This window comes from Cyprinodon variegatus, unplaced genomic scaffold (genome assembly GCF_000732505.1).
Source record: "Cyprinodon variegatus isolate N-32 unplaced genomic scaffold, C_variegatus-1.0 Scaffold146, whole genome shotgun sequence".
Classification (NCBI taxonomy): domain Eukaryota; kingdom Metazoa; phylum Chordata; class Actinopteri; order Cyprinodontiformes; family Cyprinodontidae; genus Cyprinodon; species Cyprinodon variegatus.
Window position 1 is genome coordinate 722,427 of NW_015150599.1, and position 13,701 is coordinate 736,127.

General features: G+C 41.8%; 1 protein-coding gene across 1 annotated transcript in view; it reads right to left on the reverse strand.

Moving 5' to 3' along the window:
• LOC107086253 (testis-expressed sequence 2 protein-like) overlaps positions 1 to 13,263 on the reverse strand; it is a 20,112-nt gene extending 6,849 nt beyond the window's left edge. Inside the window, exons 1-8 of the mRNA XM_015377074.1 lie at positions 13,147 to 13,263; positions 6,673 to 8,097; positions 3,954 to 4,154; positions 3,239 to 3,560; positions 1,705 to 1,952; positions 1,478 to 1,627; positions 1,285 to 1,384; positions 745 to 880 (exon numbers count right to left, since the gene is read on the reverse strand). Of these exons, the coding sequence (XP_015232560.1) occupies positions 745 to 880; positions 1,285 to 1,384; positions 1,478 to 1,627; positions 1,705 to 1,952; positions 3,239 to 3,560; positions 3,954 to 4,154; positions 6,673 to 8,067 (2,552 nt within the window). The 5' untranslated portion in view covers positions 8,068 to 8,097; positions 13,147 to 13,263. The remainder of the gene's footprint in view (positions 1 to 744; positions 881 to 1,284; positions 1,385 to 1,477; positions 1,628 to 1,704; positions 1,953 to 3,238; positions 3,561 to 3,953; positions 4,155 to 6,672; positions 8,098 to 13,146) is intronic.
• Positions 13,264 to 13,701: the final 438 nt, after the last annotated feature.

Genomic DNA, 13,701 nt, shown 5'->3' on the forward strand with positions numbered 1-13,701 from the left:
GCCGCCATGTGATTGGCTGCTTAGAAATTAAGTGTTAACGAGCAGTTGGACAGGTGTACCTAATAAAGTGGCCGGTGAGTGTATATCTCCTTTTAATTCCCGTTTACAAAAAAACAAAAAACAAAACTCTTTCTCTGCTGTAACCACTCCTCAAGTTTGGGGGTCACTGCCCCGAGTGCCCCATGTGTAAAAGAGGCTGTTTAGCCTATTAGTGAGTGTTTGGGATTATCATAACATGTTGTCGTAACTTTTAGACTCTTTTTCCAAATTGTCTGTTTTTGCTTTGGGTAGAGATGTGTTTTGACTCTGACACAACAATCAGCATTTCCATCATTGTAAGTAAGGAAGACAAACTCTGGCTAGTCAGATCAGGGTTGATTACCATCTTTTTTCCATGGCAGTATGCAAATGGTTACATTTAGGGTCATAATCAGGGTTAGGTCATTGGAAGTGTTCAAAAGAACTGAAGACAAATGAAAGTGATTTGGGACTGGTGTTTCGTACCTTAGGGGACGGCGCTTGCTATCTTGCATGGATGTTTTTCAGGAATATGATACATTCTGGGGATTAAAAGGTATTTGTGGGGACCAGTGGTATATGCAGGTAATGGGGTTAGGGTTAGGGTCTAGAGTCGATGCAAATCCCCATAGGAAAAGCAAAACACAACATTTTGGAGTCAAAACATAGTCCTTACTACATATACCTACAAAAATGCATGTGTGCATGTTTGGAGGGGTTACGGACCTTCGACCACCAGTTTCAGGAAAGCAGTGTGATGTGTCCTGGTTGCCCTCTTTACCCAGCTTGGACAGGTTAAACTTGGTCTGCAGGGTCATCTGCAGGTTTCCAGTGTAGACCAGCTGCAGTTCCACCCACAGGCCTGCAGGAGGAGAACAACACAGGTCAACGGGAAGCTGCCAAAACCGAGCAAAGTTCTGATGTGGTCCCTAATCTGAACAAGCAATATTGGCAGAGGTGGGGGGCTGATGAAACAGCTTTAAACACAGATAATCAGACCACATTCATGAGTCCTCGTTAGAAGCTGATGAAGAAAAAAAAGGGACAGGCTGGTAAGTAGGATGATCTCTGAAGGGAAGGTTGTGTAACAGTGAAGTTGTTGGAGAAGAAGAGTAATTTCTCCCATCTCATAGAAAAGCAAATCTGCTCCAAGGGTTTAGTGGCTTTGGCCTGTTTGGTGACATGATGATGGGATTATAACATCAACCACATGACATCTTCTCAGTTAGAGTCTGCTGCTGCAGGTTTCATCTCCAGTCTGCTCACCTCTGTGGTTAACCTCTGGTCTGGAAGTGGCCATGATCAGCGGCATTGAGGAGCCCATATCCAGCTCAGTTAGAGTCAGCTCGTTCATGAAGTAAGGCAGCTGCAGAAAATGTGGAATGTCAGAGTTAAAAATGGAGGATATTTATAGCTCACCTCCCTGTGACTCAGCAGCTTGCACCTAAAGAGCGCTCACTCTGATTTTGCTGAGCTTCTTCTGAATCTTGTGGGAGACAGCGTCGGCCCAGTGCTTCTCTCGAAGGAAGTCCCAGAAGATTCGACCAATCAAAGCGTTGGCCCAGGCGGTTTGGCTAATTTCAGGGGACTTTATCTGATCACAGGTGCACTGAGAAATTAAGCAGAGTCTGGTTTAGAGTGATGACCATGGAAAACTAAATTTCATTACATGTGCTTAAAACGTACGTTTGCTCTAATGGTGGGGCTTGCCTCTGCGCTGCCGGCCCCGGGACTGGAGAGGGGGGTAATTTCCTCTGCAGCCAAGAGTTGAGCCATGTAACTATGGTAGTTAAGAGCTGCAAGTCCTCTGGTGGTTCTGGAAGGACCTGCAGGGAAACAAGAGGCTGGAGGTGTGGATGGGGCATCCTCATCACTGCTGCCCATTCCGCTGGAGCCATTGCATCCTGGGACATTAGTGTTCTGGGCTGGACCATCTGCAGGACAAAGAAAACCACCAACATGTAGGTAGTATTAGTAGAGAATTCACCACAAGGAACATTTTAGACGACTTGTCTTTGTTTTCCTAACATTCAAAGAGAAAATCCATTCTGTCCTGATGTTGGTAAATACAGAAAAAGAGTGTAATCAAATAAATTATTATTTTATTAGAGTAAGATCACCTCATATTATTCTAAAAAAATAAAATTTTTCTTCTTCAGGTTTGCATCTCTAATTTGTTCATTTTCTCTAGTGTTTCCCTTCTCCAGTCACCAGAGCACCCATCTTGCAGCAGTTAGATAATTGGTCTCAAATTCTAGTCCTGCAACGTTTAGAAGCGTCTCTGTTTCAATTAATGTTGCACCGATACCAGTATCGGGCAGGGCCCCTATCCAGCACTGAAATACTGGTATCGGCATGTACCAACAAATAGGGCACCGATACCATTTAGAGAGCCACAAGTTTATTCAACTATCGTCACCCATTCCAGGTAGGCAATAAAACGTTTTACTGGATTCCCTTTGTGTTAGTCTTTTTCCTGCTTCACAAAGGTAGGCAGCAGCTGAACAAAGCCATGATGGCAATTATTTTATATCCAAGTAGAATGCAGCTCTTCATATATACACACACACATCAATTTCAAACAGATGGTATAGGTATGGTATCAGTATCTGTCAATACTGCACAGCCAGGTATCGGTATCGGGGCCAAAAAATGGCATCGGCACAACACTATTATCAATACAGCTGACTCCAACTTGAGTAAATTAGCAGTACTCAGTAGAGCTTGGCTGTGTCCAAACGTCCACCCTAACCCCTGACCCAGTTAACTGACCGTTCAGACAGATGACCACTCCCATTCCCCACATGGTGCCTGCGCCATCTTTGTTCTTTCTTGCCAACAAAATAAATCCCATGATGCTTTACAAAGGAAGCTCTTGCAAAGCATTTGATCATTTATTGCCCACTGATATGCGCTACTTTTCAAGGTGCATTGTGGGAAATTTTGAGTCCACTACTTTTTCATCCACTAGACAATTAGACATGCATATAAAATGGAGTAACCCTTATATAGGGCTCTAAAGTGGGGTTAGGACAGACGTACAGTATGGGCACAGCCCTTGACAGCTACAGGACCCCGACCCCATGCAGATGCTACCCAGCTCCAATGCCGGAAATCTAAAAAGCTGAAATTTCTCATCAGCATGGTTCAAGGATATGCAGACGCTCTACAGCAGACTCTATACAGGGCAACAGCGTGGCAGTCAAAGAGCTTCTCCTACCTTGTCGGGTGTTAAATCTGCCTAGGTTTTGCCTCTCCACCTCGGTGTCTGTGGATGCAAGCATGAAATGACGAAACCACTCTTCTTTTTCTCGACCAGTGCGTCCAAAAAGGTACAGGGTGACAGGAGCGTTGCTACTTTGTTTGTAGGATGCTTGTCTAATGGTTGCTGCCTGTTCAGCTTCTGGTTCAGATGGGAGGTTCTCCTCCAACCCTGCTTCTTCATCATCGTGAGATGTCCCCCCTCTGACAAGCTGGATACAGATGGGGTACTTGGGATTCCAAACTCTCTTCCGAGCTAAGACAGTTGGCAGGAGGAAGACCTTTAGGAAGTAAGACCGAAATTTTGAATTATTAGTCCAGAGTCGATCTATTGAACGTTTGTTTATTTATCTATTTGTTTTTTTATTTGTATTCTTCTTATGCAAATGTATAAATATGTAAAGTTACTTCTATTACACAGATTATCCTTTTTTGTCATTGATTGGTGAGACAGAAGTGAATTTAGAGACGTCATCTACTGAGTCTACATTGGCCTGATTCACAGTTTTAACAATCAGTTGGATTTTCTGCTCATGCAGCAAATAAATGACATTTCCAATAAAGAGTGCAATTTCTCCCAGAACACAGAGCTGCCTGAAAGAGGGGAAAATTATATGATGTGTAAAATGTCCTCAGATATGTTCCAAGCACTGCTCTGGAGGGACTCATCATACTTTGCTCCCTGCAAGATCAAAGCAGCATGACTTTATAAAGGTGCTTTCATGGAGTCTCTCATCGTGCATGGCCCGGCGGCTAATGTTGGTGCGTGGGTAGTCCAGACGGAGAAAGGGGCCCTCCAGGGTGGCAAAGACGGAGTGAGTCAGAGCTGGATGGCAGGTTTCTGGGTCATAATCATGGATCTCATTCATCCAGCCCTGAAAAAAACAAAAGGAATTTTTAAAAATAATTCTTCAGTGAAGCACTGCAAAGCATTCAATAGTATTTGCAGTCTGTCTACTGAGATAAAAATAGACACTCACAGCCAATTATGTCAGAAAGAGTGTTTGAACAACCATAAATGTCTTACTATTAATTCAAATGAATCTATTTAGCTGAAATGTTACAGAATTTGTGCTGGATGCTTGTAAATAATATTGACGTGTTTCAAAACTGATGTGATTTTGTCATCAAACTTTATGCCTCAACTTTAAAAATGATAAAAGCTGATGGAAATGTTGCTGTTACAGTATTTTACTGCCGTTAATGGCACAAGTAGCCTCAGATTACTGTTCAAGTTTAAGAGAACAAATTTTCTTTAAAGTCCTTAAAACTAGGATAGTGTAAAGCGGTAATGGAGAGCCCATTTTATTAAGACACCATGATGCTGAAGCCAGTGTGTGGAATATTACACAAAAAGCTTTCGATCTGTGAAGGATTTTAGAACATTCCTTCCACTTCTCAACAGCCTTGAATGATCCTGCAGAGGAATTAGCTTCATCCAGGACAGCTGACCTCATTTGGCGCCTTTTTTATCCTCCAACATGAAGCTGCTAAGAGCCTCCTGCTTCCTGCTGCTGTGTTCCTTAGTAACAGCCTCTGTGACTGACAGAAGAAGGGCTGTAATTACTGTACCAATGTGGACCTGGCATTGTTAATTGGACTCGAGGCGCCTCGCGTTCTCATAATGGTTTAAATTGGACAGCAAACAGATGGAGTCAGTGAAGCGACTCGACTGTCCTCTTAGAGAAAAAATCAGGAGCTAACCAGTAAAGCGTCATCCTCACGTTTACCTAGAGAAAACATTAAAAGGACTTCAAAGGTCTGACACAGTCTTTTTGGTCTGGTTGTTTTTGTCTTATTTTTCTTTTTTCTCAATGCAAAATTTATTCACTCTAAATTAATCTTAGAACTTCAATGTTTTTCTGATAATAGATCTAAACTGTGGTACCAAAACTACTTTGGTGACGCTTATCAGAACCAAACATGGAACTGATGAGGAGTTTAAGCATCCTATTGCCCCATTTACACTACCCCCCTGAAACCGATTTCTGCCGAGCTTGAAACGAGCTTGGATCAGTTAACTGTGCCAAGCGTGGTTCCTTACAACCATTTACACATCACACTAGCACAGTTCATTGCCTCCTATGGGCAGTCCACAATACTACAGCACTTAAGGCTGAAATTACACAATCAAAAATGGCGGCGTCCAAAACATTCAGGAACTTATGTGCCTGGATAGCATCCTCCACCCAAATTTTAATGGGAGCCTCAGTCTCTGCATCACTCCAGATCATATCAAGCTCTTTTAATGCCATTTATTGTTGCTATCTCAGTTATCGTGCTCGGACTGTTCTCGGCCCGGTTTCAAAAGGGTAGTGCAAATGGGGCTTATTTTTGTCATGACTCAGAACAGAGGACCCAGTATTCGAGGCAAGACAGACAGTGGGAAAATTCAGAAGCCTTTATTCAAAAGCGTTTACAAAAGGCATCTATCAGGAAACCCTGGTATAACAGCCTGTGTCCTGAGAACGAGGTAGGATCCAGCCAGTGGGCTGCCAGCAAGATGCGGTTGGCGCTGCCCAGTGTCCCAGAAGCTGCAGCCCCGGAGAATGGAGAACAAGCAAGAGTCCACAGACAGTTCAGGCCAGCCGTTTAGATGGGTACAGGCTGATTCAGAAGTCCAGGAGTCCAAAGACAGTTCAGGCAAACCAGACTGGAACAGACAGCGCCCAGTAGTTGAGAGGCAGAACAGGTCTGGATCAGGTAATGAAACACTAAGGTAATGCTAAAAATACTCTTGCCACTGAGATCAGACGGGAAGAGGCAGGCTCAGTGGTTGAGAGGGAAAACAGGTCAGGATCAGGAAATCAGAAACACTAAGGTACCGTACGCTAAAAACCCTCTCACCACCGGCACAAGAGAACAAGATAATCTGGCCCAGATAAGTGGATGCAGGCACCTTAAATAGAGGCAGGAGCAGGTGGATGAAGTGAGTAGTGATTAGAAACCAGGCAGATTCAGACGGTTGAATGGAATGAGTAACTAAGCCAGTCATAAGTGCAAAAATCATGACAAATATTTGCATTAAACAGTGATGAAGAGGTCTAGAAATGAGGCATTCATCTGGTTCAGGTATGTTAGAGACAGGATTCAACTGAAAACTGCAGGACAGTTGCTCTCTTGTACAGTTTGGATCTGTGTTGAGAGCAGTATTTAGTCTAAACAACCCACTTTGGAGGTAGTTCTACTTTAGAGTAAGGCTGAAGATGAGTATCTTTTCCTCAAGGTTTGTTGGATCAAATACCTGAAAATGTAATATCTGATGACGCATTATCCCACAGCTTTACTGCCTCCCATATTAACAGGCTTTTTGAAAAATGAATGAGGGGTGAAATGAAACTAGAGCCCTGCAGTGTCTGTGATATTGTACATCTTTATGAATCAGTCACCTACCTTAAAGGGGCCAGGCTCAGTGCTGCCAAAGCCCTCGGTGAAATCAACATCCCCGAACGGCTTCAATTCTGGTCTTTGAGAAGAAGCTGAGCGTTCAGCACCAGAAGAACCCATCCGAATGAGAAACAACCCAAGGATGAAGCCCAGAGCCAATCCCAGAGCAAGGCCAGAGACGTATGGACTAAGTGGAAGGATGAAGTAGCCATAGGACAGTAGTGCCACACAGAATAAACTCATACGTGGCAGAGGGCGTGTAGACCCAGCGACAGTAGAGGTCTTGGATCTTTTTGCTACTGGGGCTTGATGACCAGATGACATCTTTGCCTGTTTGAGAGTTTCAAAGGCAAACACCTGCATCATATCACCATCTGTGCATATTTCTAACTCCTCTTCCTTGTGATGCTGTTTCTGATGATGCACTGGGCACAGACTGTGTTGTAATCCTGTCAGGTGTCGAACTGAAGGCCATTCAAACACAGGCAGGAACTCACTATCTGTTTTTCTTGCAGTCCTCACAGGTGATTCTGAACAGACCGTGTCTATGCTGCTATCCCTCCCCAGACTCCTACAGCTGCTTTGGTGAGCCAACCTGGACTTGCACTGGTGTTTGGGGCTGCCTCCACTTTCCTCTCCCATGATCTTGCTGAACATGCTGCTCAAAGGTTCATGCACAGCCTCAGAAAGCTTCCTCTTGGTGTCCTCTAGCTCCATTTTGAAGAAGCCCCCCTTCAAAGCTTCACCACTAGGAGAGAGAGAGCTAGGAGACGGCGGGGCAGTGCGGGAATCGCCACCACTCCTGGTTTTAGTTTGGGTCAGCTGCTTTAACAAGTGGAGATTGAGTCGTGAGTCTGATTTGGATTGTGATACCTCTGGGTCTGAGCGGGACAGCTCTGTGGAGATGGACTTTACCAGGCTGAGGAAAGGCTTGGGTCTAAGAGTGGAACCCTCTTTGGGCTCAAGTTCAGTTGAGAGGGACTTGACAAGGCTAGCCAGGGGCCGCTGGCTGGTTGACGTTGGCCCAGGAGAGAGGAAACTGGGGGCGGCTGCAGAACAATTCCCCAGTGAACCAGGGGATGAGGGAGAGAGAGGAACATGAAAGCTCTGGGATTTCGAGCCTCTCTCCTCTTCAGCAGAGAGCAGCCTGTCCTTAGGAAGAGATTTAGAAATGTGGTCCTCAGCCTGATCCAGGGAGAAAAAGAGTTCATTGTCATCTAGGCTGTCCCACTCTCCTTCAGTACCAGTCAGATGGATCACAATCCCCCTAGATGGATTTCTTCTTGCACCAACAGAGTTGGAGCCCATTGAGGAGAGGCCCTGTGGGACATGGAAAGATCTACGTCCCCCTTTAGTCTCATCCTCGCCTCCTCCTTCCCCATTTTTTCCACTGTCTGCCATTTCTTTAGATTACATCTCCAGCCAAGGCACCTGTGAGTCAGAAGAAAAAGACAAACATCTTCAGACCTTATTATCGAGCCTCCAGGAAATAGCGGATGAAAGGGGAGCTGCAAACAGGACACAAAGGATTTCTTTTCATCACTTTCTAATTTCGACAAAAAGTCCCCATTTATAAAAACTATGTTTTAATTTGTCAAAATAGTGTTCTCTGGCTTTAAAGAACCTTTTCAGAATCGGAGAACTAGTGAATCTGAATTCCTGCCAAGAAACCATGACTCCCGTGGCAGCCGCTCCACATACTGAACAAGAACACCAAGAAATAGACAGAGTTTCTCTCTAAAAGACTAAACTAGGGCAACACAGGCTTGGGTCCTATTGACGTCCATTCAGATGGATGCAAGCAACAATCATAAAAAACATTGAGGACATATAAGAAAATATTATTCTTATTGTAAATAGTGACATCCTGGAGGAAGTCCTCCACCAAAGGAAATTCCTTCCTTCATATTTGAAGACACCGAATAGTAGATCTTTTCCAGCCAAATAATGATACTTATTATCTTTCCCTAAGTCTGGATAATGTTTCCTACCTTCACCCTAATGATTGAATCTACTAATTGAAGCATCTGCCTGTTTATCCTGATTTGCCTGACAGTTGATAAAGAAGGTAAAATATCATGCATGTTTTTTTTAAAAGTATGTACAAACAGTAATCAGACATTTATATATGTATGATGAACCCTTTACCCTGACACCTTTAATTAAAACCAAGTACTACTGCATTCCAAATTAATACGTTTTTTTAATGTTCTCTAAAGAGGCTCATTCCACGGTTGGTCTTTCAAGGCATAAGTAAAATTTTCCTCTGATTGACTTTCATTGAAGTTCAGCAGCAAACAAGATTAGGACATGTGCTTTGATGCAAAGACATTGGCAATCTACAAACCTCCATTTTTTGTTAGATTCAAGACTATTTTATATTTCAAGGAAACATATCCCTTCTTTATTAATGTTTACTTGATTTAAATTGTATCAAAAAAGGTTTAGGGAAGCTAAAACGTCCAAGAAATCAGTATAAATAGTCTAAAGAGCTTAACTCTGCTGCAGCTTTTTGGGCAAAACATATGTAGTTTTACAATATTGGAAACAGCACCAACACCAAAGGAGACAAGTGGTCTGCTCCGAAATAAGTTAAACCACACTTCTCACCGATCACATTTACGTAACAGTATTAAAAGGCTGGACCAACTCTGCAGCAGCTGGTAGAGACAAAATTAATCTGCTCTCACCCAAAATGGATGGAGGGTAGATAAACCTGTGGGTCTGGGTCAGTCTGGCTCCCAGATTTTCACAGGGTGGTAACAGGAGCCACAGACTGCAAGGTGCCAAACATCAGACTTACTAAGCCATGGTTTTATTTCTTAAGCTGATTGTAGAGCTGTGAACCAGTATCATTGTCTTCTTATACTGTATGAGTTCAGAAATGCAAGACATGGACTGATGCTGCATGTTTGTTGCACTAAGCTAAATGGTTCTTTATCTAGAACTGCAGCAATAAGTTTTACTTTGCAATATCAGAAAACTAAAAAACATTTTTCTGAGCATGATCAGTTTAAAGGGTTGTGTTGCATATTTCATTTGGGTGGAACAGCATTCAAGCATTGTATCAATGTATGCTGTGATGTTGATAAAGTTAGTTTTAAAATGTGAGTTATAACATCCTTCGAGCAAATATATTGTTTTAAAGCTTTCATCTTGGTTTGAGAAGCCAGAATATGGAGAGGATTTGTTTCCAAGAGAACAGCTTGGAACGGGTGAACTAAACGGTGACCTATCTGCTGCCTCCTACTAAGTGTTACTATATGCTCTGCTGACCCGCTCCACTTTATGCTCAAACATCCCCTCAGTTAAAGTAAAGGTGGGCTGCACCATATCTGCTGTGAAAGAAGAAGATGCAGTTATTGTCTGACATTCTCCACAGAGATTGTTACCAGTTTTATGTATAAACATGGCATGTAAAGCCATATGCTAACAGAAACATGTATAAATAGAAAAGCATTGAGAGAGCCAAGACCTCCGTTGTTCTCCGTTGTCATATATTATTATAATCTGGACATGAAATCTTTCTTGGCATGTGGTGAACTTTTGGTAAAAATTGTTATTAAAATCAGCATGTACTGTAATTCTTCTCATAGGTCAACAAAACTAACCAACCAATTTGCATCTACATGGCTGATCTGACAGAGGCACAGACTGAGTCTGCAGCCTCTGGTGTGTGTTCTGCTCTCACCTTGAATATTAGCTCTGCAGATCAAGACATAGAACAAGGCATGGTTCCATTTTCTTGTCTTTTTGTAATTTGTCTTCAGTATAATATATCCAGACTTTTTGAGTCTGATGTTGAAGCTGTCAATAGTCACTGCTGCCACCCTCTGATTCATGACAAACTGCTTCTTCTGCCATATATCCCTGTAGTCTCTCAGTGTTAAAGAATGCTTTTTAAAAATCCTGTATCCGGATTATGATCTGGATCATCACCAAAGGTTTTGTGGATTCTTTGCAAGAAATCCTGCTAACAGACAGTAAACAGACAAACAAACACAACTGAAAACATGACCTCTGTGGTGGAGAAACAATAAGAGACTGGAGGAGATTTAGTATTTTTCGAAAAGAAAACTATCAGTCAAGAAACCAAAGTTTCAGATGTAATAAAGTGGAATTCCCAGAGCAGTTTGGAATAATCCAGCAGGTTTTACTGACCCACCTGTCAGAACCAGCCTAAGGTACCTCAGGCCAGGTCCTATAGTATAAATCTTCATCTTCATAAATCTAAATCATAGTATAAGCAAACTGTTTGCCTACAGCCTTAGCCATCAGAGTCCACACAGTCATAAAATCTTAAATTTAAAGTATAGTGGAGGTTTTTCTTTTTCCGGGTGGATCATCAAAATAATTGGTCGTCCTAATTGTCAATCATTCTGATGATATGTTTATGTAAGGCTGTCCTACGAGCTCATCCCCATTTTCACTTATCAGTGGTGAGTCTGATATAGAAAATTTTCTTTTCGAAAGTAAGCTTGTATGAGCGATGCAAGCAGCAACTTAGGCAATGGGCTTGTGCATGCTCTTGCACTTGTTAATAGGTCTTCCCTCTCAGGATGTCACTGTTTTGGTTCTGTTTAAGTTTTCTTTTTGAGTTTTCAGTTTCACTTTGATTCATGTTTTTCTTTGCTTATTAGCTTTATTGGTTTATTCCTATTTGGTTGTGTTTTCTGGATGCATTTGAGTTCTTTCTTGTTTGCCTTCTGTTGCCCTCTTGTATCAGTCTCCCATATATGCACCACCTGCTCAGTCACTGGTGCTGGTTTGTTGTTATTTCTTTGCCCCCTTGTTGTGAGTATTCCTGGTTCTCAGATTTTGTGGATTTTGTGAATGTATGTTTTGGGATTTTTGCTTTTGTTACCCTTTTTGTTATTAAATCTTTAAGAAACCACTTCAGTTTCAGTGTCTGCATTTGGGTCCTGTCAAACCTCCGGGCCACCATGACACAGGACAGGGTTGTGGAGAGGGCAGGTCTTTTCAAATATTCATCAAAATCCACCACTATACCTTTAAACCAAACCAGATTTACAGATTACTGAAAACATTTCAACACCTATCAAAGAGACTCAATCACCTATTCTCGCACTAGAGCTACCTATTCATCCTGATCACATTGTTCCACACTCCTTAAAATTATCTTGCGCCGACTTTCCATTTGATCCCCGTTCACAATCTCCCTCTAAGTTCTCTCATCAAACACTACTCCACTATTATTCTGCTCTCCTGCTGTTCGCTCCCTTCAAAACAACCACGCCTCACAAATCAGCATCAGCTGTTCATCAGTATCACTCCCTAGCAGAACAAATGAAAAAATAAAAGATTTAAGTGCACCATCTCTCCTCTTGCTGTGCCATTAGCTCCCATGAAGCAAATACAGTTGATAGCATTTTGGTTTATGACTGCTTATATAAACAATCATCATTCCTTTGATGAAGAAGACACATCTTCTCTGCTTCACAGGCTCTTTAAGGAAACTACATGTCTCCTAGATTTGTGGACCGTCCTCTGATCACACAAACATTAACGATCTCAGATTATCATTAATCAGGATTTTACTGTAAAATCTGAGAAATAATCCAGGAGGATTATGAGCTAAAGTGGTATTTGGTGGCTGTGTTACCAAGGGATCTGTGCTGATTGTAGTTATTAGTGACTTCTCAATCCTTCACTGTCCTTTTGCCAACATTCATTTTATCCTGGAACCACAAGTCAGGGGCTTTATCCTGATGCTTGACTCAGTTATCACATTTTTTTACATATTGGTTAAGAGAAATTCACTTTTATCAATCTGGTGGGAGTGAAGTCCCAAGGGTGTTTTCAGAGATTCTGCACCAGCTAACAAAATTAAAAGGTTGCTTTTAAAACCCTTTATTTGATTGTTACAGAACAGTTTAAACACCCTGGTATATTTCTAAACCATAAAAAAATATCCTGACTGAAATTAATTAAAAAAAAATTGTTATCCTTATGTCATATTTGTAGAGAAAACAACAAATGTATAAATATATATTGGTTTATAATGATTAAGTTTGTCAGTAATTTGATTGAAAATGCATTCAATCAATTAATCAAATAGCTCACAACTTTATAAGATATGTAAAACTGTTAAAGTAATACAGCAGATTCACTTAGTCTTAGCTCCACCTGACTGAAAATCAGCAAATATCAATAATAATGGACATTAATAGCTGTGCTGTTTGCAATAAATTAACTGTTTTCATTGAGAAATATCCTTTAAATGAATATATGACAATAATCATTTATTTGCTTCATACTTAAAGTAATCAATGACAGTTTTAAATTATTTAGTGGGTAATTGAGTCACTTTAGTCCCTTTAATGTGTGAGGAGAGGAGTAGGAGTGAAAAGTGATGCTTGTTATGAGAAGTCCTTCTATTCTGCACATTCTGTATAATCATCCATGCAAACGCGCTGTCTGATGAGGCTTCATCAAAAAGGAGGAATCATGTTTACTCACCGGAGGATGTTTTCTACACCAGCGGCTCAGATATGGCTCCTGTTTAAATGGAAAAGATTCGGACCGAACAGGGCAGATTACTCCATCCCTCTCTGTTTCTCTCTCTCGCCTCGCGCAGATGCACGCGCTCTGCCCCTAACTGTATAACTGCCAGATGTGTCACGCGCTGCAATTCCCCGCGCTGATTATGGAAAGCGTGGCCGCGCTGCACGATAATCCAGATTAAATCAACCAACAGTGTCCCAGTCAGACGCATATTGCATGTATGGATGTGGAATCCGCTCTCTGCTCTGCCACAGGCTTCTATTAAGCTATGGGCTCAGCTTTCTCAGGCATTGAGGCTCAAAGCACTAACTTTTATTACAACAAAAATCTAGGTACCCGTTTAAAGAAAACTACGGCAGAGGATTAAGGCCACTGAAAAAAAAAAAGTTCACTGATTTTTAAATTTTATTTCAGTTTGATATGGGAAAAAAGAAGTCTTTTAAAAAATCTGAGAAAAAAGTCAGAATTTTGAGATAAAAGCCAGAATTCCGAGAAAAAAGTCAGAATTCT